Here is a 27,741-nt window from a genome sequence, read left to right on the forward strand (position 1 = left end):
GCGTTGCAGAGTAGACAGATATTTGTCGATATGTACATGTACAACGAATAACAAATATAGACTTCAGACAAACAGCAGGAATCTGCACAAGCTTTTTCTTCGATTATCCCAGATGTAAATAAAAAGCGACGGTTGATCAAAGTACACGGTGCCCTGCCTCTCCCCCGATCAGATTTGTTCGTCCACGCCCATGACCCACTTAGAGAGCTGTTTACTCGGTTGTTACTGTACTGTTGCAAAGAAAAGTAAAACGTGTGCGCTGCCATTATACACTCATCGGTCACTGACTCACTGGTCGGGAGCCGATCCAGAAATCGACTCCCATCAATCTCCACGATCATAAACTCTATTGGTTTTCATCCATTGTTATGCGCCTCCCGAACACTGACAATGATGATTCAGTATTTCATGAAAAGAATGAGGAAAGTAATTTTATTATACACGTTCGTTCATAAATCAATTCAGAATATTTCACTGATATCATTGGGAAGACGGACAGACTTGTGGGGTTTATAAGACTTTAGTTTATGACTTTTAATTGTTTTATGGAGAGGTGCACACGTTTTGCATGGTGAGTTTACGGCTCCCTGGGAGAAATATCGGCGATCTTTTCCTTATTGCCTGTTCCCTTCCCATTGGTTGCATCATATAGAATGTTATTTGCTGCAGAATACAGTGGCTTGCAGAACACAAGCCTTTTCTTTAGATCCCTGATCTGCCCTAATTCTCTAAAGATATACGCTGTGCATTCTCTGCTGATTTTCCGACAGCCGTCTCTCTCATAGCCCGAAGAGACAACTTTACCAGTTACTCCTTCGCATTTACAATCCTCAAATAAACGTTCGACCACATGTCCTTATCGCCGAGATTCGTTTTAACATTGTTTTATTTAGATCTTACAATTCTTTTAAATTTTTTTTACATACACAGACATGATAATAAAACACTCGGATACTTTCTAGTTGATTTCTTTTTACAAATGACAAATAGATGCTTCAGTAATGACAGGTTAACAAATATAAACAGGTCAGGGGGATGAGATGTTATCCACGAGGCCACTACCCTCCACGCCGTTGTAGAAAAAGAAATTGTTGTGAGGCTGGTCCTTCAGAGAAACTGCCTGTAACCAAAGTAAATGATAGTACTTGATGTGTTAAAACAATGTGTAAACCAGTGTAACAGATGTCCCTGTCTAAATAATGAGTATCCCAATTTATGTTAACAAATTTATAAGTATCCTATTGTATGTCAACAGTGTAATAAGTATTCCAGTAAAAATGTAACCAGTGTAATAAGTATCACAATCGTATGTTAACCAGTATAATAATTTTTCCAATCATATGTTAACAATGTAATAGGTATCCAAAGTGTATGTAAACAGTGTAATAAGTATCCGATTCATATGTTAACCAGTGTAATAAGTATCCCAATCATATGTTAACCACTGAAATAAGTATCCCAACCATATGTTAACCAGTGTAATAAATATCCCAATCGTATGTAACAATGTAATATGTATCCAAATTATATATTAACAGTGTAATAGGAATCCAAAGTGTATGTAAACAGTGTAATAAGTATCCAAATCATATGTTAACAGTGTAATAAGTATCCAATTCATATGTTAACCAGTGTAATAAGTATCCGAATCGTATGTTAACGTGTAATAAGTATCCCAATTGTATGTAAAAGGTGTAATAAGTATCCAAATCATAGGTTATCAATGTAATAGATATCCAAAGTGTATGTAAACAGGGTAATAAGTATCCAATTCAAATGTTACCTATGTAACTAGTATAATAAGTATCCCATCCATATTTTAACCAGTGTACCGTAATAAGTATCCCAATCATTTGTTAACCACTGAAATAAGTATCCCAATCAAAATGTAGCCAGTGTAATTAGTATCCCAACCCTATGTTAACCAGTATAATAAGTATTCCAATCAAATGTTAACAGTGTAAAAAGATTCACAACGATTGTTATTGTCATTATGAAGATGTACCAATTTTATGTAAATTAGTGTAACAGGTGTCCAATCTTAAGTAAATTAGTGTAACAGGTGTCCAATTTTATGTAAATTAGTGTAACAGGTGTCCAATTTTATGTAAACAAGTATTACAGATACAATTGTTTCAAGTGTTAAAACTTACAATAAGAAACACAAGTTTAAGGTAATGGCAATAACTATTTATATGGTCCTCAGATGCAAATTAGTGTCATAATGTATTACACTGAATTTCAACTTTTTTATAAACACTGAAATTTTGTTCTAAGAATCAAGAGGAATAACTTCTCTTCGTAAAAAACTTCCACAGCTACATTTCGATCCTGTGTTAATGTATTACAAAGCTGAAGGAGGCATCTTTCCAAAGATTTTTTTCTTCATCAGTAAAAGAGTCAAAATTATTTTATGTTTTATTACAAAGAAAACATGAACTAAATTGTTTAATTGACAGAGACTAATACAATATAGATTGTCTTTTTAGAAGGTGTAAAATATTTTATTTCCTTGGTATTAGCTTTTAAGATGAGTTTTGATTGGGTTACAAACCTGGGGATAGTCTATTTTAAAAGAAGTCACAATGAATTTGAATCTGGACAATCATTTTTTTATATTATAAACCATACAGTATTTGATACATAACACCAAAACTTTTTTCAAGAACCTAACAAAGTTTTATTCAAATTTTGAATTAGTATTAAAGAGGGAAGTTTAAATATCATTTAGAGAGCATAGTCTTGAAAACATTTAATTGTATAGATTTAAGTGGTCACAAATGTTTAATATTCGATTTTATAAATACATTTAATATCATATGACAATAATGAAAGTCTTAAAGTTGGCAGAAAATGTCAATATGTTGATGAAGCGAACACCTTTAATTTTTGTGGTATTTCCTCAAAACATATATGCACATAATAATGCAAACCCAAAAAATACTTTGCAAATCCAAAATCCCAAGATATCCTCATAACATTGGCAATCACCAACCTGAGCCCATAGGGAGGGAGTGACCCCTCTGCGACCCCTCCCATAACTATCCATAACCAGGCACTAAGCGCCACACCAAGGTCATGGGAGAAACATAAACCACTTCTTGCTCTGTCATATGCAGATCAAATCATGGATAAGGTTTACTTTTTGTTTGATTTTTCTGTTTCTCCCATGAAGTAATAGCATTGAAACATAAGGGGTAATTACCTTGATGATTTCTTGGCCAATGACTCCCCCAACGATTGCACACACTGGACTTAGTTCAGCAAAGCAGAAACTATCAAAAGAAAAAAAAACAGATCTTAAAGGGACTTGGACACGATTTGAGATCAAAAATTTTATTTTTATTTTTTATGTTTAGAATGATTTACTGGTGCATTTTAAATGATTGACCAAAATATTGAATGTTAAAGTCAAGTTACAAGCGAGATACAGAGGTAAGAACTTATCATTCTGTAAACAAAGCTCGAGTCTTATAGTTGTTTTCAAAAAATGTAATGTAGAGAATTACCATTTCTTAGACAAAATGACATGTAAAAAAGATTTAAACTTGTTCAATATCTTCATAAATACTATTATAAACAAGAGAAAGATACATTTGATTGAAACTTACACAAATACAACACATATGTAAAAATTACAATATTCAAGCTTTGTTTACAAAACAAAGAATTATGAACTCTGTATCTTGCTTATAACTTGATATTTGACTTTCAAATTTTGACATAGCATTATAAATTTCTATATTTATCAGTATAAACATTGAAAATGGAAAAATAAAATTTGAAAATTTTTAGTCAAATCGTGTCCAAGTCCCTTTAATTGTTTTCTTTTTTTCGTTGTGCACTAAGTGATTCAAAAACATATACCCGGTACAATCTTTCTTAGTTTTGATGCTGTGATATCATTGACCTTTCCTCCCCCAATCACCTGTCTTACCTGGCATCCATTCCTTCACCTGTCTTACCTGGCATCCATTCCTCTCCCAATCACCTGTCTTACCTGGCATCCATTCCTCCCCCAATCACCTGTCTTACCTGGCATCCATTCCTCCCCCAATCACCTGTCTTACCTGGCATCCATTCCTCCCCCAATCACCTGTCTTACCTGGCATCCATTCCTCTCCCAATCACCTGTCTTACCTGGCATCCATTCCTCCCCCAATCACCTGTCTTACCTGGCATCCATTCCTCCCCCAATCACCTGTCTTACCTGGCATCCATTCCTCTCCCAATCACCTGTCTTACCTGGCATCCATTCCTCCCCCAATCACCTGTCTTACCTGGCAAAATCATCTGAGACCAGACTAGGACTGAGTTTTAGTTTCTCCAAGGTTTTGGTTTTCTGTTCTATTAACAGTTTTATGTCTGCTTCCTTCTGTTTGGAGTCTGGGTATCTGTTATTGTTGCTGATGAAGTCCAGTAAAACTATAAGACATCAAATCTAAAATTAACTTGCTGCAATTCCTAATTCTAATTTACAATGCAGTTTCATGTTTAATAAACATGATGCAGTTCAAGTCTTATAGAGTTTGTGATCATATAAATGATTTCATATGATTAAAAAGGTAGTGTCAATGTACACTTGTAATTTATCTAATATCAAAGTTCTGTAAGAATGTTAGTACCTTGCATGATGAAGTAAGCATTGGGTGTCCTCTTGAGCTTCCTGAGGGCTGCCTGGGAGGACCAGTCAATCTCCAAGGCACTGTGGAGTCGACTGAAGGTCACACTCTACAACAATAAGCCACTCAATTTATGTCACAGTCAATTTTAGATAATGTAAATTCCTATTTAAATGTGAGAAATTAATAACTATGTAAAATGACCAGAAGCATATTTCCCTGGTTTTAAAATCTCGTTTTTATTTTTCTTACAGATGAAAACTAAATAAAACTATGATAAAAATTTGACTTTGCGATTTTATATTCTCACACTTTAATGCAAAATGGTTAAATCGTGGAAATAAGTACTCATATAAAATAATGAATCTTCAGTACTGAATGAGAGTAGTACTCTTCCTAATCACATAACCGTTACATGCACTATAACATATATTGACCCTTTTCCTAACATATATTGACCGTTTTTCTGGTATATATTGACCCTTTACCTGAAATATATTCACCCTTTCCCCAACATATATTGACCCTTTTCCTGGCATGAACTGACCCTTTCCTGGCATATTTTGACCATTTTCCAGGCATGTATTGGCCCTTTTCCTGACATATATTGACCCTTTTCCAAACATGTATTGACCCTTTCCCTAACATATATTGACCCTTTTCCTAACATGTATTGACTCTTTTCCTAACATGTACTGACCCTTTCTCTAACATGTATTGACCCTTTTCCTTACATATATTGACATTTTTCCTAACATATATTGACCTTTTTCCTGGCATATATTGACCCTTTTCCTGACATATATTGGCCCTTTTCCAGGCATGGATTGGCCCTTTACCTAACATATATTGGCCCTTTTTCTAACATATAATGACCCTTTTCCTAACATATATTGGCCCTTTTCCGAACATATATAGTCCCTTTTCCTAACACATATTGGCCCTTTTCCTGGCATATATTGGCCTTTTTTCTAAAATGTATTGATCCTTTTTCTATCATATATTTGTAACAATGACAAGTAATTACCCTCTTGACTGTGACCATCTCTATTTCCTCTTTCTTAGCTTTCTTTGTGTCTGGCTCTCCACCTTCTTCCTTCTGTTTTGGTTTAGGAACTTCCCTGTAGGCATCAAGTGACAAAAATATTACATTCTCAGCAAATAAACACTAATTCATTTTTATTTAACTCATATAGTATGTCAATATGAACCAATCTGCTCAACAAAATAACAATGTGGACTTACTCTGCAAATTCATGCTCTCCTAGATCAGCAAACATGTAACCATAGAAACCGTACACATCGCCCCCAAAGAATTTGACCTTGTGATCAGAGCAGACTTTGTTGATCCTGATGAGAGTGGACTGTTTACAGCAAGTGGCACACACCACGTCAAACTTGGTGAAGAATTCGTCCGACTTCTCGTCAGCACTCTGGGTATCTGACATCACCTCCACCATAGGGTTCAAACGCTGAGCATGCTCAAGAGATGCCTCAGCTCTCTGTGGATCAAAGGGGAGAAAATACGTAAAATCGTTCATGATTCAAAGAGGAAATGTGTAAAATCGTTCATGTTTCAGAGGAGTTGCCGATTTTTTTTTTACATCAAAGTTAAAAAGGTTCATAGAGGTCTTACGTTTTTACCGACATCATTTCTGGATATCAGAAATTGTGAACACCCATCTTCTTCCGTTGACTATAATTGAAAAAACACAGCATTATCATGTGTATTGTCAGATGTCTGTTATGTAACAGACAGATCAACAGACAGACAGAAAGGTTGATAAAATGAAGGGTAGATAGGCAGAAAGGACCTCATTCTGATACATACTCTACTGTAATAATATGATATCTGTGATGAAAAACTTTTACAAGAAATCCAAATTTACCTCAGTCTCTATGTTCTACATTACCATATGCATGTAATTTCACCATATAGTTTACAATAATTTTATCCATATTTTCCAAGGAAAATACAACTCTAAGTTGTTTGCAATGTTTCATTTTATTGACAAGTGAATCTTTGTGTAAAATATGCACTTATAGCCCAGACATACTGTGTCATCTTGTCAAATAATGTAGCATGCAAAATCAATAGGACAGCTTGGACAAATATTGCCTGGTGCAAACATCAATAACCACTGCATCAAACCAACAGAAAATATCACCAAAAACAAACCTTTAAATGAGATGAAATTTCTGTAAATTCTTAGTTATCTTACTCTACCCATCGAACATAATTTTTTAACTTAAGCACAACCCTTAAAGTATACGTTTACTCAGAATGAAAAAAAATTCCACTGATGATAATGAAAAACCATCTATTATGTGTTCAAGACCTATGATGGTAGTGCTATTTTTCACTTTCAAAAAAGTAGGTTAATGAAAAACTGAGATAAAACCAACAAAAAATATGTAAAATTATGTTGACTAACAAATACAATCTTAACTTTGAATATTACAGTACTTATATATTTCAGGAAAAAAACAAAATCTGAAAAATTTAGTCTGAATTTCATCTGTTTTGCTAAAAGACCAACTTTGTTTGAGCCTTATTCCATAATAATATATCAAAAATATCGAATATTATGTCAATAATAATTCATTTCATAAATAATTTTTGCATTTGGCACATATTTTACTCATGACACTGAACTTTATAACAATCTGAATTTGAGAACTCAAACCCAGAGTAAACAATGTCCTTAATCCACCTTCTATTTTTTAAGCAATACTCAGACAATTGTTAAAACATGTATCGTTCTAATGTAAAGAGTTAACCCAATTGTTAAATTGACATTTCATTTCTACATATTCATGCAGAAGTATAGTCAATATTGTCTTCCTTCCTGGAATTTAATCAAGGAACAAATATATACTAGTGTAGGTTTGTTAAGAGGGCAGATATTAAAATTTTACATATATTTCTATAAAACCTTGAAAACCACTTGAAAATCAATCTTTATCCATCAAGTATAAGTGCAATCTTTTTTTATTTTTTCCTGTCAGTTTGTCTCTACATTTTAAATTAGCATTATACCTACACTGAATTAGTGAATGGTTTGCTTCACTGCAAGTCAAAATAAACAAAACAACATAAAAGTTAAGTTTTTGAGAAAACTACAACTTTACTTTGAGAAAATATACAGACACTTCTGACAGGTCCAATTCAGTCCATAAAAAATCAATAAAGCCAAGTTCTGTGTAATGATAATATGTTTTCTTTGGTATGGGTGGATCAGTAGCCGTCCAATAGATGTACCTACCTCTGTACAGTCTAACAGGGTAATAGACTTGATGCCAGCCAGGACGATGTTCTTGGCTATCTCAGCTCCTAGTCCTCTCAGCCCGATCAGCAGCACCCTCGCTGCGCGTAGCCTACAATGAGCAAGATCCAGGAACCTAGTCATCAGACTTCTGGTCAAATTGTATGAAGAGGAAAATAATAATATGTTACTTTCTTACAATACTAAAATCTTGTTACTGGAGTTCAAAATATCAGTGTTTTCATCAAAATTAATCTTCTTTTTTTTTTAAAAGATCATCCAATTGTCTGAAAACATTCAAATAGATGTGATGGGTAATGTTCATTCTGATTTTGTTACCGATAATGTAGACTGGAATATGTAGTATAAGATTAACACAATCAAAATAGTAGCCTTTAATAATATAATTCTATCAAATGTCTTAAAAAATAAACTGAGGTAGCAAGAAATCAATTTACCAAAATGCCCACTTTACAGAAATGCCTTATTAGCAAATTAAATATCCATCAAAAGTATTGTAATCTAGTACAGTGTGTTATGGTAAATTTTAACCAAATAAAGATTTATACATGTACCGGTATATTAACATTTGTCATTGTCTTTGTCTCTGATAACACTACAAATTAATTTTATAACTACAAACTAAATGACATATTGTTGGGGCGCAAGCGGGGTTTGCATAATTTAAAAATAAATAGAAATCAAATATTTATGTCAATATTTTAAAATAAAATCATACAATTGCTAAAAATTATGTATATATTGTACATGCAGTTATTGTAAACAAACAATGATGTTCCTGTACATTCATTGGGCCTTTGCCAATTATTGTAATTGTGTTTGTGCCAATAATATATTTGTATTTGTATAAATATAAGTAATAAGTCATTCATTGAATATTATGAGGTGATAATCTTGGTCGAGCTTAGTCAAATCTATCATAAATATTGGATTTGACCATGTCCCAAAAAAAATTATCACCTCAGAATACTCAAAAAATGATTCCTTATTCCATTGCAGTTGAGATTACATGTACATGTATCTTTAAAAAAATAATGATTCAATGCTAAAATACATGTAAATTAAATTCTATAAAAAAAAAAAACAATTGGTATTGAAGGGGGTATCTTTTTTTATTAATTCATTGCTTAAAACTCCCAGTTAATAAAGCATTGAATGAAGAATGATAACTCTTGGCTGACTTATCAAAGTTAAATAGTATATCAAACTAAGAAGCAAACTAGACCCAGACATAGATCAGAAATATGTACAAACATTAAAAAATTAAACTTGAAATTAAATCTTAAATCTAGATTAATTATTATGATTAATGAAGTAACTTTTTGAAGTAACATTAACCATTAGGATTAATGAAGTAGCTTTAATGCTGAAATGAATTTTTCATTATATATACATGCATGTATTAGTACATTAACAGAAACATTTTATAACTTAGATAGAGGCATTCCAGTACATTTAATCTTATAACTAGAACTGTACTAATGGGACTAATACCCCCGCAAGGCTAATTTCAAATGGGACAAATAATTGAATTGAATAATAAAGGTTTGGAACACATACAAATAAAAAAAATTCTAGAATTGTAAAAAAAAAAAAAAAAAGTTAACAAAGAAAAATTTAAATCAAACTTGTCAGAATTTCACTGTAAATACATATGTATAACAGTAATAATTTTACAAATTTATGTATCTGATGATATTTATTTGGAGTTTATTAAATTTAAATAATTTGATGTATTCATACATTTTATTGATTAAATGTTTTGTAATTGTGTTAACTAAAATGACAAATAATATCAGTCTCTGTTTTGTAGTGTATTTTGGTGGCATTAGTCTAACCCAACCATTATGTTGAGATTTTGATTTTTTTAAAAAGATATTATAACTGTAAACAAAGGGTTTGTGATTATTTAATAATATTTTAGCATAAATTTGGCAGTGTTATTAGCTAATTACAAGTTACCAACAAATTCACTGTTACATCAACACTAGCCTTAAAGTAATTAACATCACTGTACAGCATGTGGTTGCATCAACCGTAATTATAACCCTCAAGATAAGACAGACTCGATTAATTAATAACAAGAGGCGTAAGCTGCATTTGTGAAGACATCTTTCGAATTAAATAATTATCATTTTATTGCCCTTGGGGTTAATTTACACGATTATGAACTCTGTGTACAAGGCGACTTTAAACTAATTCTGACAAAGTTACCGATCAAAAAGTCCCCCACTTCATCCTCTAGGTTAGTCCTTGGGTTGTACTTAAATGACAGTTTGTAGAATTTATGCCTGATAGGAAAAGAGCTTTTACTTCTATTAATTTTACAGAAAATTATGTGCACACTTTTTTTTCACACGACCAGTCGGGCTAGTACACAGACATTTAACCCGACCGGACCTATCGTTTACTAGACAAAGTCGGTCGGACGTGCCTTAGTGTCAAACCCTGATATTATTTATATTATTCATTCTCAAAATATTATTTCATCACCCTGGGTTTTTAGATATTTACATCTACAAATCAAAATTCCAAATAATTCAAATAGTAAAATTCTAACTTTATAGCGATGTAAAAAGCTTATTTGAGAGCAAACTTGGGTATTGTGGGCCACTGATCTAATTCGTATCTAACTTTAATGTGAAAACTTTGGAGCACTGGTTAATCGATTTAAGTGTACTAGTAATATAATTCGCGTCAACCTTAAAGCTGCTTGGTCCGATTTATTTGTTATTACAGTATCAAATTTTTTTCCATACAAACCATTTATCGTAGAAAGTTATGGACTTTCTCCTATTTACACCAGCAGAATCAATCTCCTTTCAAAGTTAGAAATATTCAAAGTAAATAAAAATAATTTCTCTTTGGGCAAACGAAAAAACAAACCAAAATGCATCACGGGAATGTTTAGAAAAAAAAACCAATTGGTTTCGTCCCCCGAATGATTGGGGTCATTCAACACGCATGCTCTGCATCGATTGTAAAGAAAACAAACTTCAGAAATATTAGCGAACAAAACGTACACATGTTTATTTGTAATTTCTCTGATCATTTCGACCTTTATTCAAAGCGATTCAAAGCGATGACAAAGTCGTAATACAACTATACCCGCCTCGTCGTCATAGGTGAAATTTAACCTGAGGCGAAATAACGCGGTACCCTTTTATGTCGTTTGTTTTGTTAGCAATAATGTGTACATATTTTTCTTCATTGAAATTTGGCTTAATTGACTGGGAAAACAACTGCAATGTCTATTATTATACATATACTAAGCATAACCATCATTTAAAAGCGTGCATAAAATTTGATAAAAAATTGGACCAAGCAGCTTTAATCCAAATCGAATTTTGGGCGATCTTGAAAATAATCCAGCAAAATTCTATGCAAAATCGAGTTAGCACATTTTGGGGCGCCTATGAAAATGATCCCAAGTATACATTAATTGAGATTTTATCGGAGATGTTAAGACTAATCAGGTGAACCCATTTTGGGGCGCTCGTGAACATAACCAAACTTGGGGACTTACTAACGCTAGTTCAATTAAGCCAACGTTAGTGTGTTATTGGACAATCTAATTTTGGGGCACTCGTTAAATTATCCATGACTTAAATGTAATGACAATTTTTACTTTGGGGCGGTCATGAAAGATATTTGGGGCTCCCCTGAAAGATATTTGGGGCACTCGTAAACCGTAATTGGGGCGCTTAAAAATTTGGGGAGCTCATGCATGGAGCGCTTTGGATTTGGGGCGACACAACAGTAACCACTAGTTGGAAGTCTGCAGCCGCCAAGTGTAAACGCAGGACGTGTAGGACGAGGTAACCGGCTAGTCCAGCGGTACCGTACCCATGTATTATAGTGTTGTTGTAATAGTAGACAATAAAATCATTACAATACATTAAATAATTGTGCAAATGACAAACAACTCCACACATGGGTAAAATATTTATTTCTGTATTATTATTACCTATATGTTGGATTTTTTTTATAACCTTAACTCTGTTTTTCTCTAAAAATTGTTCTAAAAATTATTCAATACTGGCAAATATTCGTTAACGGTAAAACGACTGTTAGTGGGGTAGGGTTACCCTAAACGCAATATTTTTTATAGCCAATTTTAGGCCTTGCTACGCAACTTTTCCTCCGCAGAGTGTTGATAACAATGTGTAAAATTGGTATAAGTACTTTGTACTTACTTTATACTGTTGATATATACGTGTATATACCAATACACGTCCCTGTTTGGTTTCTTGAACCGTGTTATAGAGGAAATTCGGCAGACCTTTTTGTCTTATTAGAGTGACGGCCTTACCTCCTCTGAGCGTCCAGCCCCCACAAACGAATTTGTCTATCATACAAAGCTGCTTCATCTTCTGTTATGTTTATTTCTTCCCCCATTGTCTAAGTTATCCGATATTTTATTAAACCGTAAAACCGGCAACAGTTTGAGTTTTGCGGGGAAATTGATTCCGGATCATATATATACATAACAGCTCGTACAATAGATTATTCGTATGAAGAATCAAGTTTTGATAGAGGACGCTATATTATACATGATATATATGAAAATAGTTATTCAATTCATTTTCAAAAACAAAAAATCTAGAAAATCATGCATCTAGAACTAACTTCAATTACAAAATTTTTTAATATCTAAATCTTTGTTTTTAGGGGTTTTTTTGTTTTGGTTTTTTTTTGTTTTTTGTTTTTTTTGTTTTTTTTTTGGAGGGGGGGGGGGGGGGGTCTTGCGGACACTATCGCTTTTAGCACAAAGTTATTTCACTTTACGGGAAACACAATGTTTACTTTTGTGTTTCCCGTAAAGTGAAATAACTTCGTTAACAAATTAACCTATTTTTAGATCATTTCACCGATATGTCACAGCATCAAAACGTTCTCACACAAAACGCTTTCCGGGAAACATATAGTAATTTCATCACTCAAACCAAATACTTTGCCAGTATAACAGTAACCTTCTCTATGCAATTTTTTTGTTAATAGCTTGCACTTTCGGTATTACAGGGGTTTTTTTCGTGCATATTGGGCCATCATTAATCTTATATTTTTTAAAGAAATTTCAGTAATTATTTTTTTCAAAAACATTTCCGAATCCTTGACTTGTTAATTTCGTATCTACAGTTTATAAATTTTTTTTTCAAACATGGAAAGAAATACTATTAATCGCAAACCACAATCAAAATGATATGATACTCTGTCTGCCACTTTGTTCGCCTGCCCTAAAGAGACCTAGACACGATTTGAGATGAAACTTTTTTTTTTATATATATAAAATGGTTTACTGGTGCATTTTAAATGATTGACCAAAATTTGAGTGTTAGAAGTTAAGTTCAAGCGAGATACAAAGAAAGAAGTCATTGTTGTGTAAACAAAGCTCGAGTCTCATATTTGTTTACAAATGATGTAAAGGAAAGACAGTTCAATTTCTTTGACTAAAGAACTTGTGGAAACAAACTAATTCAATGTGCTCTTAAACTAGAACCATTTTAACAAGAGCTTGGACTTTGGGTAGTTGTGTCAAACAGCAACGTGAGGTAGGCCTGCATGTCTATTTCATTGCTGGCCACTCAGCCACTGCTCTTTGAAATCAACAAGATTTGTCTGGCTTTTGAGGCAAGACTACGAAATCGGTGCATACTTCGCTTGAAACCGCGTCATTTTTAACTTGTTTTGACGCAAGAAATAGACAGCTACATCCAACCGAAAGTCCAAGGTATTGTCATAATGGTTCTATTTTATCAACATCAAAAAGCAACATTAGATTGAAACTTATACCAATATAGCACATCTGTAAACAATAACAGGACTCGGGCTTTGTTTACAAAACAAAGAATTTTAACCTTTGTAGCTTGCTTATATCTCAATATTTGACTTTAAAATTTTGGCAAAAAAGAACATTCATATTGGCCATTGTAGACGTTAAAATGGATAAAAAAAGAATTGAAAAAATTAAGCTCAAATCGTGTCTTAGTCCTTTTTAAATAATCTCATGCTTTATACTTGACCTAATTAAAGGCGGAGCCGTTCTTTAATTGAAAACCAACAAAAAAGTAATATGACAAGAACTTTTATTTTCCATCATAATAAATACTATGGTATATATTGAGAATTTAGATATGTACACATGAATATCATTTTTAACCCAAAAAACAAGTTTAGAATTACAAGTTTGTCAAGATTCTTCACAATTTGACACATCATTTATAAAGACAATCGCTAAAACTTCATCTCTGTCGTGTACCTGCTTTGCAACCATCCATCCATCTCTCTCTCCCTCTTTCTCTCTCTCTTTCTCTATCTCTCACACACACTCAAACACACACGCACACAAAACCTTAAAACACACGCAAATGTAAAAACATCTAATCATCTTACGAAGTTTTCTATACGAACAATCATTATATTTGCGTTTACCCTGTACAAATATTCACAACTTAACTTTTTTCCATCAAAATGTGAGTTTCATATTTACCAGGTATCCAAAAAGATTTTATGTTTAACTAAAAACATCGGTATTTTTTTTAAATTTTGCTATAAAACTGATAAATGCCGTTTTAAGAAATCAAAATAAGGATCTGGACTTGTTGATTATGTTTTTTCATGATCATCTAGATGATATACATGTTATCAGACAGTCATTAGGAGGTTTTGGCGGCGCCAGTGGGTGGGTGTTGCTGGAATTGCTGCGCGTTCATCTGTTGATGTTGTTGTTGATGTTGTTGTTGATTTGGTTGCTGTTGCTGTTGTTGACCTAATTTAGCTTGCTGTTGCTGGAATTGCTGGAACTGTTGGAACTGTTGATACTGCGCCGCCTGCATCTGCATCATCTGCTGCTGTTGCATTGCATTCACCTGTTGCTGATACTGCGCAAAGTCACGTTTCCGGGCGTTCATGTATTCTGGGTAAGAAATGTAGCCATCTTTGTTGATATCATCTGTCACAAGAACTCTGTCAATGATGTCTGCAAAATACAAAAATAGTTATGACAAAAAAATCATGGGAATGTATACATTAGGATGCACAGTAGTCAAGTTTTGGGGTGTAAAAAATGGTATTGAAATTAAAGTGAGTTGCAATAGTGGCTTCACCCGTGAAGTATTTGAGCGCCCCCTTCTGTCTCTCCTCCTCCAGAGCGGCGATCTGTTCTGGTGTTTTTCCCGCTCTCTCTTGGGGCTGGAGTTTGAACATCTGTCCCATGTGGTTGAGAGCCGCCATGATTTCCAGTCCATCCAGTTTAGTGTCGTTGTTTGTGTCGTGTAACCTGGAAAAGGTGTTTATTATCGTATAGAACTGATCGTATTAATATCATAACGTGTGTTCGAATAGTTTTGCTGGGAATTTAGAGACCACGATTTGTTACAACGTAATAGGGTAGATTAATAACATTGCCTACAAAACAACGATTAACGATTGTTATACACGTTCGTGTAACCCACAGGCACACGTAGTTTCGGGTTGTGGTCTGTATCCCACACACCCCCATCCCCATTTTTTCTAGAAGAATCATTTTTTCTGTTCCTACATACTGATTTTTTAACACTGTGTCCTCTTTTCAACTTTTAATGAATATTATTCTCGTGCATGGTCATAATCATTTGAAGAAACAATTCTGACGCCCAGTTCCCATTTCTCGATAGGAAATCGAAAATGACAACACGATGGGATGCGGGCTTTATGTTTTGAATTGTATCATCGATAAATATACAAAAAATTAGGTTAACTACCAAGATAGTTAATGAGTTAGAACTGGGCATTGCTTCTTATGTGATCAATGTTAATCATGGACCTTATTTATATATACAATGTAGATAACCTCTTCCCCAATACTATAGTAATGCCTTAGGAATTCATGTCGTATTTCATCTTCTGCTCAACCCTGCATGATTGTGAGATGTAAAGGGTGTACCTAAAGTAGTGGAACTCCATCTCCTCTGGTGTCATTTGTTTGTTTGTGTCTATCTGGTCCTTCAGATGTTCCTTCAAGTGGCTGTAAAACAGTAACATTACATTGTTTGATTCTATGAATACCGGTATGTTTATAAAATCAATGTACCAAATACTGCATGGTAAGTTAAGTAAACCTACGCTTCGTCCTGTGTGATCTTAGGGTCGTGAATATTGAACTGGTCAGCTGGAATGTTTTGACCCGGGTGGTCACCTTGTCCGTGGTTACCGTGACCATAGCAACACCAGACGACCAATGCCAGAAGTAGAAACAGGCGACGCATGTTAGCTACAAAGGAGGAAATAAATCAGTCCAAATTGCTGATTAATTTGTCAAATTATCATAATTAATTATCTTCTATTTATAAAATGCATGTATATTCTAAGAACTTTGAAGTGTGTGCTAAGTATATTACTATGCATACATCACATATGTTCTTTAACATTTGAGATTTTGTTACATAATTGAATATAATAATTGAATGCAATAATTGAATATGATAATTGAAATCCATATTGTATACTTTAGGCGCATTTTGTGAAAGGTTTTACAAGCGATAGATTACAAGTGATTTTCATTTCAGTATGCTGTAGATTGAATTCGGAAATTCTCTATATTTTTTGGGGTATAAGAAATCAAATTACCATGTTGATTATGTAATATTCACATATGGAAGTGCTCAAATTAATCAATCGACGGTTAATGACAAAAGTTACAAGTGTACATAAAGACATAAAGTACGTAATTTTTCAAAACTTAAAAAATGAAAAATGTTTAGCAAAGTACCACATGCACTTATTGAAGTACATGATTAAAGACATTCTTCTTTATTACTATAATTATGCATTTCATCAATTACCATGACAATATGTTAAAATTAAACTTATAAACCCAACATATGTACCGGTTACAACCCAATGTTTTTATTTTTGTCGTGGATTTATATTTATGATAATTTTGCAAAAAGAATGTCTCCTTGTGTTTTCTTGGCAAAATAAAGTTAAGAAATCGGAAAGGAATGATTGAAAAGTAAATTATATTTCATTAAGATATTATATGCATTGCTTACCTTATGTTAAGTTTGTAAATAAATGGCCGTCCCTTCCTGTACTACACGTGTCTCTCCGGGGGGCGTTAAGACGGCACACTGATCGCCTTTGACCCCTGTAAATTTCATGATGATGTATTGCCTCGGGATTTTGCCTCGGGCGATCCTTTGACAGACATTATGCGCATTCTAAAGGAAACGATTGTAATTGGTTTTATTTCAATTTTTTCCCATGTAAAACCTCAAAACTTAAAGAGTTCTTTTAATTACTTGTTACTTTTACTTTTTAAATTGCTACTAAAGATATAAATAAAGATCATTTTACACTAATAATTAAATTCAGTTTTAGTAGTGAAATAAGAGATCATGTAATTTTTCTTTTCTTTTTTTTATTTTTTGATAAATAAATTTCTACTTTTTGGATGTATTACTCAAATCCTTGTAAAAGGGAAAAGAGGTTGTGACATTCCAATGCGATTTTTTTTTATTTAAAAAAGAATTTACACGAATCTGAAAATGTACGAGTTAATGCATTTTTCCTTCCAGAAAAAAAGATGGCGGATCCCATATGATTAACACGTGAAATTTGTAAACATTGACAATTTTGACTTCGTTTTAATATGGGTGACGAAATAAAACATTTGAGAGAACTTGAAACGTCAGTTTTAAGTGTTACACCGAAGAAATCGACAGATCAATCGAATGATCAAGGTAAGGTACTCGGTGTATAAACATGATAAACATATAACGGAAACTTGGGCAGTATTCATTGTATTAATATTATGCTTGACAAGCAACCCTGACAACTGCACCAGCATTCAGTACTTTATCTTTGCCTTACTCTAGCTGATATTATTGTTTGATTTTTAGTCATAAAATAATCTCTCTATCTCTCCTCTCTCTCTCTCTCTCTCTCTCTCTCTCTCTCTCTCTCTCTCTTGATATATGATTTGGAATTTTTTTATAATCTTTGACAATTTATCTTTGTTTTGTTTTAGATAATAATGAGATAGTTAACTACATCCTGTGTGGGGATTATGATAGGATATTTCACCTAGCTATTGTGAGAGCTTTACTAGACAACAGTCACCAACAACCACTTTCTCAAGTAAAAGCTGCTGTAGCAGAAAATGTGAAAAAGGTCATCACCCAGACAGACAAACAAACAGTAGAATGGTAACTTACACAGACAGACAAACAAACAGTAGAATGGTAACTTACACAGACAGACAAACAAACAGTAGAATGGTAACTTACAGGATTGGTTTGGAAAGATTCTCATATAAATTCCTTTTTTCCCAAGCATTTGAAAATGTTATTCTGTAATAAAATGTGAATGTGTGACTTTGGAAAGCAATTGAATAATGATGAGTAATTGATTTCTGTTGTTATTGTTGTAATTTGTTTTTTTATTTAGATCAATGACTCTTGTGTGGTTTGTTTCAGTGAGTTGGAAATACTGTGTGTGGCCATTGCATGTCTGCAGACCTTTGTTTGTCAAAACTGGCTTGGACCGTCAACTGGAGTATCTGATGAAATCGTCAAACTTCTGTCAGGTTCCAAAGATGTAAGTCTCAAGTTTAAGTTCACTCACATAAAAAAAACCACTTACATAATTGTGTTAGAGTCAGGTATATGGCATTCCTACTAGCTCTTGCTAGTGGGTTAATGCTTAACCTTTTAGCTCAATCTGTAGAGTGCTGGACTGGCATGCCAGAGGACCCGTGTTCAAACCCCAGCAGAGGCAAAAAGTGTCTTTGTTACATAATTATCATATTGATTACAATATACTAGATTGATTTATCTAAGTACTTACAAGAGATAAGTGATGTTTATTAAAGAGATTAACAATATTATTTAGCTCTTATCAGAGGTTGAAAATGTATAAAGGGAGGCTATGAAATCCAGATCTCTTTGGATTCCTGAACCCCTTTATTTTTTAATTTGATAACAGGTGTTCTCTCTGATACACATATCTTCGAGACATCAAAGCTAAACACTGGTCAAAAAAGGGAAAATGGTGTTGTAATTGATAAGTTTTGAAAATATCATTTCTTATTTCATTTCTTTCTTAGGTGACCCAGTGTCGTAGGAAGATTGCTCAAGAGCTGATGTGTGATGGAGAGGAAGTGTACAGTCTGTGTCAGGGAATAGAGTTCTTGTTTACAGCTCAGTGTGTTCTGGAGAGCTGTAAATCTCACTGCCAGAACTTACAGGTATTTACTGTCAAAGAAAAAAAAGTTTTTTGTGTGTAGCTTAGTGTCTACTATATTGATGATAAAACACAGCTAGTCCCTTCCATGTGGTGTTATCAGCTACTGCTTCATAAATCTCCAAGTACCGGTATCTTTGTTCATTATTATGCCCCTTGGTGGGTACTTGGGTAGTGTTGATTAGTGGTGTGGCCTTTGTTTCATTTTCTGTCGGTGTGATCTTTATATATGATTGTATGGTTATGGCCTTTGATAGGTAATATTAGACATTGATATTTGTTAATTTCATTATTATTGTTGTTGTGATCCTACAGACAGTGGAGTGGTGGATGCTGAGGAGTGTGTATGTGTATCAACAGATTCTGGAGGATAAGTGTGCCTCCCTCAGAGAACAGATGCACACTCTGATTGATACAGGTGAGTTCAGGTGAAATATCAGTTAATTACAAAACCAGTTACTCAAGATAAACATTATGATAAGATTACTAAATTGTTTATTCAGGTGAAATACAGTAGGAGAAAATAAGTTACCAAAAGATACACCTTTGAATGAGATTTTTATTCTGTAAGTCCAGAGGCAAGTTCAGCAGAGCAGGTGCTTGTGAGCAATCACCCCCAAGGTCCCTTTATCTGTAACACAAGTTTTGGTTAACACTAGGTAGCAGCCCCTCTGCTGAGTATGCCGCAGGAAAAGTATCATTCACGTACACGTACCAGTGATTGCTACAAACGATTTTTTATAAGTCATGATATCTTGTGAGTTTGACAGATCTCAACATTTTTGTTTCTGTTGGTAGTCTCCAAGAAAGAGCCATTGATGACAGATGATGCTAACAGGTGAATATCAAAAGTTGTTAATAGTTAACTATTCACAAATAGGAAAAAACAGGTACATTCTCATGAAATGGACATTTAATGTACCAGGTAAAAAAAAAATTTCAAATGCTAAATGAAAGATGATTGAATGTTGGATGAATGTAGAGCAGATTGGGAGTGAATATTTAAGAAATAATGCAGATTGAATGCTGAACACAGCTTGATGAATGGCGAGTAAACAGGACAGACCAGACAAAGGCACAAAGTAATTGGTAAATGCAAGAAGTTACAAACACTGTTACAAAGTTAAGAAACAAGAAGTAAAAGGTGGAGAAAAATAAAAGCAAAGGCTGAACGAATGGTAACAACAGTGAAACCTTTGTGAACTCAAAGAGTGAATGGTGGGCTCAGTACACATGAAATGAGTGAAAGATATTCCTAAAGTTGGATGAGTGAATGCAAAAACTGGAAAATAAAGCTCTCAATGGCTAAACACTATTTCCTGTTTATACATATGTCAGGGAGCTAGTGGTCCAGTATCACATGGAGGTTGGTTACATCTGTCACACGTTCTATGATTACAAGTTGGCTCATGAACACTTAATGGCGGCCAAGAAATGTACAGGACTACAGATCAGTTTAACTGGTAAGCCTCGGAAAATTTATCCAAAATAGTGTGCATTTCAGATCAGTTTTGTCTTTGCTTTCTTTCAAATTATACTTTGACAGCTTTTTTGCAAAATTTTAAGTCCATCTATCATTAAATGTTCATTAAATTCATTGTAAGGTGCTATGGGAAAAAGAACAAGATTTCAGACAGACGACAAAGCTCAGCTTCTCCTTAAAGTCACAAGGGAGGGAGGCCCAAAAGAGGAGAACTACATCAAAACAAGGATTCCTAAGGTGAGAGGACTCTAATGTTAATACCAAGGCTCTGACATGCACAGAATCATTACATTGTAAGCTTTAGAACTTCTTGCCAAAATATGGCTTGCACTTTTAGATTTTGAATTTGGATGATGACACAGTGTTGGATAAAATTAGTTTGACTGAACCGGACACAGAGTTTGCAGTTGACATGTCACCTGTGGAACAAGCCGTTGTCTTAGCAACCATGTAAGTCAAGGTCATACTCAGTCTCAACATTTGTGTGTGTAATAAGTATGTAGTATTCTATACTTTTAAATTGCATGAAATGTGATTAGTTGAACAATTTTAATTTTTTAGGGAGGATCATTTGCGGACGCATGCCAGTCAGGAGAAGCTGACAGAGGAGGAGGCAGCAGCACACATAGAGGTGATTCCCGGGGACTAGTCACTGACCAGCAGAAGTCAGCTGACCCTGCTTTATACTAACACTATTACAGGTATAGGTGACCACTCTCACCTGTATTTCTTTTCATTGTAGTGCATCCTGTCCCAAGCTAAATGCTGGAGTGTGACCTTGGCCTCTCTGTATCGAAGGTCAAGTCTCGAGAAAGGAAGCAGGCGGCGAGTGGAGAGATCCATGATGCAAATAGAGGTCAGTTCTGCTTCATGGTAACTCGTCAAGTAGTGGTATGCATCAAAATGTCGGTAGTTATCAGATCAGTGTGGTGTGTTTTATTCATGATTTTGCCATTTTTACGTTGAAGGAGATCGTGAATCAGAGGAAGTCCAGTGATCCCCCGGCAACAGAGCGACTTTACTTGTTTTATTCTGTGAAGATTCCTCCCCTCTGGAAATTGGAGGTAAGTCCTCTAAACCTTGGAATACAAATCTATGTTTACTAAAGGTATCAGCGAACACAGTGAGACTTTGTTAGTAATAGACATGATATAATAATAATACAAGTGTATAAGGCCTTTTATTTCAGGTTTTGTCTACATCATAAAATTCAATTAATTTATTGAGAGTTCCTGTTAGCCAATCAAACATTAGGCTAGAGTACCATAGTTTAGAATGTTTTATTTTAATGGATGACCTGTATAAGTTTGAGCATGGTATTCTGTGTAGATCTGTTATTATTGCTGTTCAATGTTTGACAGAGGCAGCTGGCAGAGCTCCTATTAAGTATCGGGGCGATCGGCAGCGCTGTAGAAGTATTTGAAAGACTACAACTGTGGGAGGATGTAATCATGTGCTACAAAAGGCTTGGGAAAATGGGAAAGGTAGGTGTATTCAACTTATACCATGCCATGTTAAACCTCTATCAGGTTTTGATAATACAATATTGTAAACTGATCTATGCAAAACCTTGCAAAAAGGTAATTTAAGTTTAGGTGCATTTGATATGTACCGGGTATGCCAAAAAATAAAAAGAACTTTTAAGTATATGATGTCATTTATATCATTATTTTCAGGCCGAATCTATAATTCGAGACCAACTAGCGATACAGGAGACCCCTAACCTGTGGTGTTTCCTTGGTGATGTGACAAGAGACATCAGTCATTATCAGAAGGCGTGGGAGATGTCCGGACACAGACACGCCCGCTCCCAGCGGTGTCTGGGCTACCTCTACATGGGGCAAGAGGAGGTATTACCAGTCACAACCGGTCGACAGTGTTCACTTATGTCGGCTCGTGGAGCTGGTCATGATATGTTGGACAACATTTAGTCTCTAATTTTCTAAACAGAAACTTAGTGATAACATTTGTTCATTTGACAAAATAATTTGATCTGTTTATCTCTGCAATAGAATTTCATTTATGATAATAAAAAAAACATGAGAATATCAGTTTGAATCAAAAAATTAAGTTTACCAAGAATTTAGAGCTCCCCTTTTCTTCTGTACCAGTGAATCTTCTGTTTTCAGATATATATGTACATGTAGTTTGAAGTTAAAGAGATATTAAAGTTCTCTTATTGTTTTGACAGTATGAGAAATGCATTGAGTGTTTCCAGAAATCCCTCAGTATTAACTCGCTCCAAGTAAGTAGAGCTCACATATTAACCTACAGATTTTTTAATTTCTATACCAGTACATTTCTAAGCAGTACATTGAGCTATACTTTCTGTGTTTTACAGGTTCCTGTCTGGTTTACATTTGGTTGTGCCTGTATGGCGGCCAAGAAGTTCCAGGAGGCTGTAAAAGCCTTCAAACGATGTGTTAATATTGACACTGATGTAAGTCTTTAGTTAAAATTGGTGCATTGTTATCCAAAACGGTTCATAGAAAGTCAAAGATAAGATGAGGCTTTCCTTGCTTTTACAGAACTTTGAGGCCTGGAATAACATGGCATCAGCCTACATACAACTCAAGGACAAGTAAGTTAAGTTAATTAGCATGCTTTTACCCAAATTGTCTAGAATATTTGTCATTTGTCTAAAAAATTGTTTCATTTACCAGGAAAAAAGCCTTCCTGACATTAAAAGAATCCATAAAATGTAACTATGAAAACTGGAGAGTATGGGAGAACCTTTTGGTGGTTAGTACTACCTTTCACCTCGCCATTTTATCTAATTTACCCTTTATGGTATGCTTATGACCCTAACACTATTTTGATGTAGTGAAAGCCAAGCCAAATTATTTTTAACTTTGGTCAAAATGGAAAAAGTAATAAAGAAGCTTGAGAAAATTATCAAAGCTTTAAAACTATTACGATAATTAAAGAACTGAAGAAGAAAAAAATAAAGGTGTTGAAAATTATATACCAGTATGTGAAGGTCAAATCAAATAAACACATGGTGATTTTATTCAACACTGGTTATACGTTCATTTTGTTACAGGTGGCCACGGATTGTGGTGAGTTCCAGGAGGCCATTAAAGCCTACCACCGACTGATTGACCTCAGAGAAAAGTGGGCGGATATTGAGGTACTACAGGAAACAGGAAGTTAGCTATACTTTGATTGATCATTTCTAAAGTATTCATCAATTAATACACATGTAATCTACCCTAGCTTATAATTGTTTTTGGCTATGAAACAATTCATAGGTCATATAAAAATGCATATACGAGTCTTCCTAAATTTCAGGTTTTGAGAGTTTTAGTGAAGGGCTGTACAGGGGACTACAGGGACTCCCAGGGAAATCCTTTTAGTCACCACAAGCAAGCTCTGAAGGAACTGTTTGGAAGGATCACCTCAAAGGTAGGACACTCACCGTGGGAATGAGTGATTGACAGTGTAACAGTAGAACATTGATGATTGATGGTTGAATATTTTGTCAGGTTGTGGGTGAGAGTGAGATCTGGAGGCTGTATGCTGAGTTAATTAACAGTGTACCGGGACAGACAGCGGAAACCCAACAAAAGGTGGGCGTGTGAAAATCTCATTTGATGTATGTTGAAAATAAATGTATATTTAGTTTTATTGGAAAAAGTATATATGGAGTATGAATTCATAGGAGAATTTTGTTCTCCAGGTTTTACAGTATCTACAGAAGTCACAGAGATGTTTGACCCAAGAATTAAACTGGGAGAAGTCAGTGGACAAATGTAAAAATGTAGGGGAGCAGTCGTTGGAGCTCGCTGATTGTAAGTTCTCATACCTCATACAGATCAATAGAGACATTAAAAGAAATTCTTAATTATTTTTTTTTTTTTCGTTTTTAAAATTATTTACGTTTTTAGCTTTAAATTCTTTTACTGGAAATTATTGAATTTGATCAATCTTAAATGAACATGTTGTTAATAATTAATTTACATTGTCTGTTTCTCTATCCAGTGTACTTGAGTTTCTGTGATAAAAGTTTATCCACACAAGAATCACTCTCTCTACTGCAGTCTGCTAAAATGATGCTCAAAAGCACACAGGCCAAAATCAAGGTAAAATCAAAGGACCGAGTGTACTGAAAAGAAGATGATATTGTTAAAATATTTCGATACAACTTAATTTAAATTAGATTGACAACAATATTTTCAAGACACAAATTATTGTTATTTCAATATCTATAGACACTTTATTTTGATATCTGTGCAGTTGATATCCATGTAAACATTATGTTTAAATCTGTTCAGGAATATAATGATATCTGTGTATTGATCATGTTGAGATATATCAATATGAGCTTCAAGTATACAATGTAGATCTGTGTAAGTGTTGTATGTTTAATAAATGATTGTTGATATCAGTGTATAGGTCTTGTTGATATTGCATGGCCAGTTTATAGCCAATCTGAGCAGGTATTGTACTTTGTGTGGTTTTGATGTTCATGAAAGGATTGTTGATATCTGTATAAGGGTCATATTGATATCTGTGTGAGTTTCAGTTTAAAATATTTAGTAATATTTGTACACTTTGAGAGAGTTGTCTAAAGAGTTATGTTATAATCTGTTTAATTCTGTTTTAAAAGGATACTGATATCAACAAAGTATGATGATTTTGTTGATACAGTGTATTGTAATTGTTCTATGGTTATGCAAAGGATTGTTAGAAATACAGATATATCATTGCCTTGATTTAGATTACAGCGAATTACAGAATACCGATAGAGTTTTCAATAGCTTGTTGGATTGCTCAATAGGGTATTCAATTTGGTCAGCAAGGTATCACATCAGGTTTAAATCTAGGTCCTGTGGTTACTCAAGTGTAGATTGTTATTTTGCACTCAACCCATTCATTTTACACAAAGAAAACCTCTAGAACACTCCCTCCTATTGTTAGCTATTCTCACCCCTGCGAATGTTATTGTCATTCAAATTTTAGACCACGTGGTTTTATTTGACCCTTTCAGTTTCGCAGTAAAAATCGTACCTCGTGTATAAAGTCTATTTCACAGTACATGTATCTAGGTTCTTGATATAGTAGTCAAATATAAAATGTAGAGGTTTATTGATTTTAAACTTTATCTTCATTAATTGGTGAATAAAATGTGTTCTAGAAATAAATGTGACTATACAAAAATTAGTTTTTGTTTGCTGTTGCAACAACTAACATGTTTAAAAGAGATCCCTCCTGAGGATTAATTTTCGATCCGCGCCTGACCTAGTAATAACATCAATAGTGAAACAGACTATACCATTTTATGCAGAATGTTCCTTGAAAATGGCTCGATATACTAAGTTTTAATGCAAAACAGACACCCATTATTTTTTTTAGAACATGGTATTGCACACCACAAGCATCAAACATGGCTATGATTTTATTAAGCAACCCAATGGTTATATTTTCAACCACTCTACACGTGTTTGAACACGAACGATAACTCTGTTCTGAATATTATCGTTTAATATAAATAACTGCTAGATGGTAAAATAAGACATACATCTTGAAAGCTTTTCCTGTTTTAACATAAATCATAGTAGGATGTGATATGAAAAACGACCAGTACTTACGTATTTTGAGAATATTATCCGAACACTTATACTTCCGCTCGAAATTTCACAGGAAGTGAACAAATATCGGTGAAGTCTCGTGAACTTTCATTCGAGCACCTCTGGATTTATTACTTACTTAGCAACGATAAAGAAAACATTCCGAACACATTCGCAGGGGTGATTCTATTCATAGACTTTTAAAAAGAATGTCCACCTTGACAGCACTGGACTCTATAGAGCATCAATTCTGCTTGGAGTAATTTGAATTTTGTTTTCCAAAAAAATGTAATTCAAAAGGCAGTTCTGAAGAAACACATAAAAGAGAAAAGCATAACTTTAAAAAGGAGGTATTTTTCCCTGCAAAAAATCATTAAAAATTTTGGTTCCCTGATTCCTGGTGCATCTTACAGCACTAATAGTTTTTTTTGTGCTGACTGCTTAATTAGTTCATACTTTTATAGCAGTAATGTAGGATAACAGAGAGAAACAAAAGGGCCCAAAATGTGCAAATGTTAACCAGATTAACTCACTCTATTGCTGTCATACCTGAGTAATCACATGACCTAGATTTAAACCTAATGTGATACCTTGCTGACCAAATTGAATACCCTATTGATCAATCTAGCAAGCTATTGAAAACTCTACTGGTATTCTGTAATTCGCTGTAAGTTGATATTCTTTCCTTGATATTGATATCCGATTTGTTATTCTACAGATGGCTCATTTGGATCCCATGACCGAATCTCTGCCGGAAGAACTCAATGAGTTAGTCAACAAGATGGAGACAAAGCAACAAGAAATCATCTCTTGTGTGAACAAGCTTAAACAATAAAACTATCAAATCAAATGGTTGTTATCATTTTTTAGTCTCAAGCCAGCCAAGATTGCTTTGTGTTTGATCTTTAACAAAGTGCAATATGAATGTTCCTTGAATGTTACATGCCACTAAAAATGTGCATGTTAATAACCTTGCAGGGAATGGAATATACCTGTTGGGATTAGGAAATGCAATTGATTGGGCATGGTTAATAAATAGTGCCCAATTACAACAACACAATTGAATTTAAGCAATTAAGTATGATATCACTATAGGTTACACTTTTAAAGTTCTATGCTGGTGGTTTATATGATTTTTTATGCAATGGTTCACTATCTGCATAGCCAAAACACGAAAAATCCTTTTGCTGTTTGTATTTTCATCTCTCTCTCTCTCTCTCTCTCTCTCTCTCTCTCTCTCTCTCTCTCTCTCGCTCTCTCTCTCTCTCATGTAAATAAAGTTAGCAGAAGTGCGTAAACTGATCTTATAGCATATAATAAACAGAAAGGAGCAATTTTACAAGCCAGCCCCCCCCCCCTTCTCAATTTTTGTTTGCTAAAAATTAAAATGAAAATAACAAATATATTATTACAATAGAAGTTTTAGGTACAACAGACTACCCATCCAATCCCCATTTTGCTTGTCAGGCTTCCGGATATGTCTGCCCCGCCCCTTTCAAAAGATACGACGTGCCACAGGCGCCTGACGTTATATTTTTGGGAGTTGATTTTAATCA

General features: G+C 34.1%; 3 protein-coding genes across 4 annotated transcripts; 1 reads left to right on the forward strand and 2 right to left on the reverse strand.

Annotated features, from left to right (window-relative positions):
• Window positions 1-952: 952 nt before the first annotated feature.
• LOC128177154 (SUMO-activating enzyme subunit 1-like) lies at window positions 953-12,388 on the reverse strand. The gene is made up of 9 exons (XM_052843734.1): window positions 12,222-12,388; window positions 7,889-8,000; window positions 6,259-6,318; window positions 5,868-6,124; window positions 5,650-5,743; window positions 4,626-4,731; window positions 4,281-4,425; window positions 3,206-3,275; window positions 953-1,120 (listed from the first exon to the last, which is right to left on the reverse strand). The coding sequence occupies exons 1-9, from the start codon at window positions 12,305-12,307 to the stop codon at window positions 1,028-1,030; spliced, it is 1,023 nt and encodes a 340-aa protein (XP_052699694.1). The 5' UTR covers window positions 12,308-12,388; the 3' UTR covers window positions 953-1,027.
• A 1,576-nt stretch (window positions 12,389-13,964) lies between these two features.
• Window positions 13,965-17,033, reverse strand: LOC128177510 (multiple coagulation factor deficiency protein 2 homolog). Its single transcript, XM_052844234.1, has 5 exons — window positions 16,942-17,033; window positions 16,013-16,160; window positions 15,834-15,914; window positions 15,016-15,188; window positions 13,965-14,888 (listed from the first exon to the last, which is right to left on the reverse strand). The coding sequence occupies exons 2-5, from the start codon at window positions 16,153-16,155 to the stop codon at window positions 14,566-14,568; spliced, it is 720 nt and encodes a 239-aa protein (XP_052700194.1). The 5' UTR covers window positions 16,156-16,160; window positions 16,942-17,033; the 3' UTR covers window positions 13,965-14,565.
• Window positions 17,034-17,472: 439 nt separating this feature from the next.
• LOC128178550 (tetratricopeptide repeat protein 27-like) lies at window positions 17,473-27,035 on the forward strand. Of its 2 annotated transcripts, XM_052845783.1 has the most exons (24): window positions 17,473-17,631; window positions 17,919-18,096; window positions 18,367-18,487; window positions 18,996-19,136; window positions 19,448-19,550; window positions 19,931-19,970; window positions 20,471-20,595; window positions 20,737-20,852; window positions 20,953-21,065; window positions 21,177-21,246; window positions 21,358-21,471; window positions 21,584-21,679; window positions 21,977-22,099; window positions 22,292-22,465; window positions 22,807-22,860; window positions 22,957-23,055; window positions 23,144-23,196; window positions 23,279-23,357; window positions 23,659-23,745; window positions 23,907-24,020; window positions 24,101-24,184; window positions 24,295-24,406; window positions 24,597-24,697; window positions 26,904-27,035. In XM_052845783.1, exons 1-24 carry the CDS (start codon window positions 17,541-17,543, stop codon window positions 27,018-27,020), a joined length of 2,505 nt encoding a protein of 834 aa, XP_052701743.1. In that variant the 5' UTR covers window positions 17,473-17,540; the 3' UTR covers window positions 27,021-27,035. The 2 variants fall into 2 exon arrangements, with proteins under 2 accessions (XP_052701743.1, XP_052701744.1); XM_052845784.1 differs by lacking the exons at window positions 17,473-17,631; window positions 17,919-18,096 and adding an exon at window positions 18,146-18,168.
• The last annotated feature ends 706 nt before the right edge of the window (window positions 27,036-27,741 follow it).

This window comes from Crassostrea angulata, chromosome 3 (assembly GCF_025612915.1).
Source record: "Crassostrea angulata isolate pt1a10 chromosome 3, ASM2561291v2, whole genome shotgun sequence".
In the NCBI taxonomy this organism is placed as follows: domain Eukaryota; kingdom Metazoa; phylum Mollusca; class Bivalvia; order Ostreida; family Ostreidae; genus Magallana; species Magallana angulata.

Bases quoted from the DNA above. Each gene is read 5' to 3' on its own strand.
- LOC128177510 (XM_052844234.1), bottom strand. From the start codon at position 16,155: ATGCGTCGCCTGTTTCTACTTCTGGCATTGGTCGTCTGGTGTTGCTAT. The intron at 15,915-16,012 runs GTAGGTTTACTT...ACTGTTTTACAG, and splicing joins AAGATCACACAGGACGAAGC to CCACTTGAAGGAACATCTGA. The intron at 15,189-15,833 runs GTACACCCTTTA...CACCTTTTCCAG, and splicing joins ATGGAGTTCCACTACTTTAG to GTTACACGACACAAACAACG.
- LOC128178550 (XM_052845783.1), top strand. From the start codon at position 17,541: ATGGGTGACGAAATAAAACATTTGAGAGAACTTGAAACGTCAGTTTTA. The intron at 21,472-21,583 runs GTCAGTTCTGCT...TTTACGTTGAAG, and splicing joins GATCCATGATGCAAATAGAG to GAGATCGTGAATCAGAGGAA. The intron at 23,746-23,906 runs GTACTACAGGAA...CCTAAATTTCAG, and splicing joins AAAAGTGGGCGGATATTGAG to GTTTTGAGAGTTTTAGTGAA.
- LOC128177154 (XM_052843734.1), bottom strand. From the start codon at position 12,307: ATGGGGGAAGAAATAAACATAACAGAAGATGAAGCAGCTTTGTATGAT. The intron at 6,319-7,888 runs GTAGGTACATCT...TTTCAATTATAG, and splicing joins CCCTGTTAGACTGTACAGAG to TCAACGGAAGAAGATGGGTG. The intron at 3,276-4,280 runs GTAAGACAGGTG...TTCTTTTGATAG, and splicing joins GTCTCAGATGATTTTGCCAG to TTTCTGCTTTGCTGAACTAA.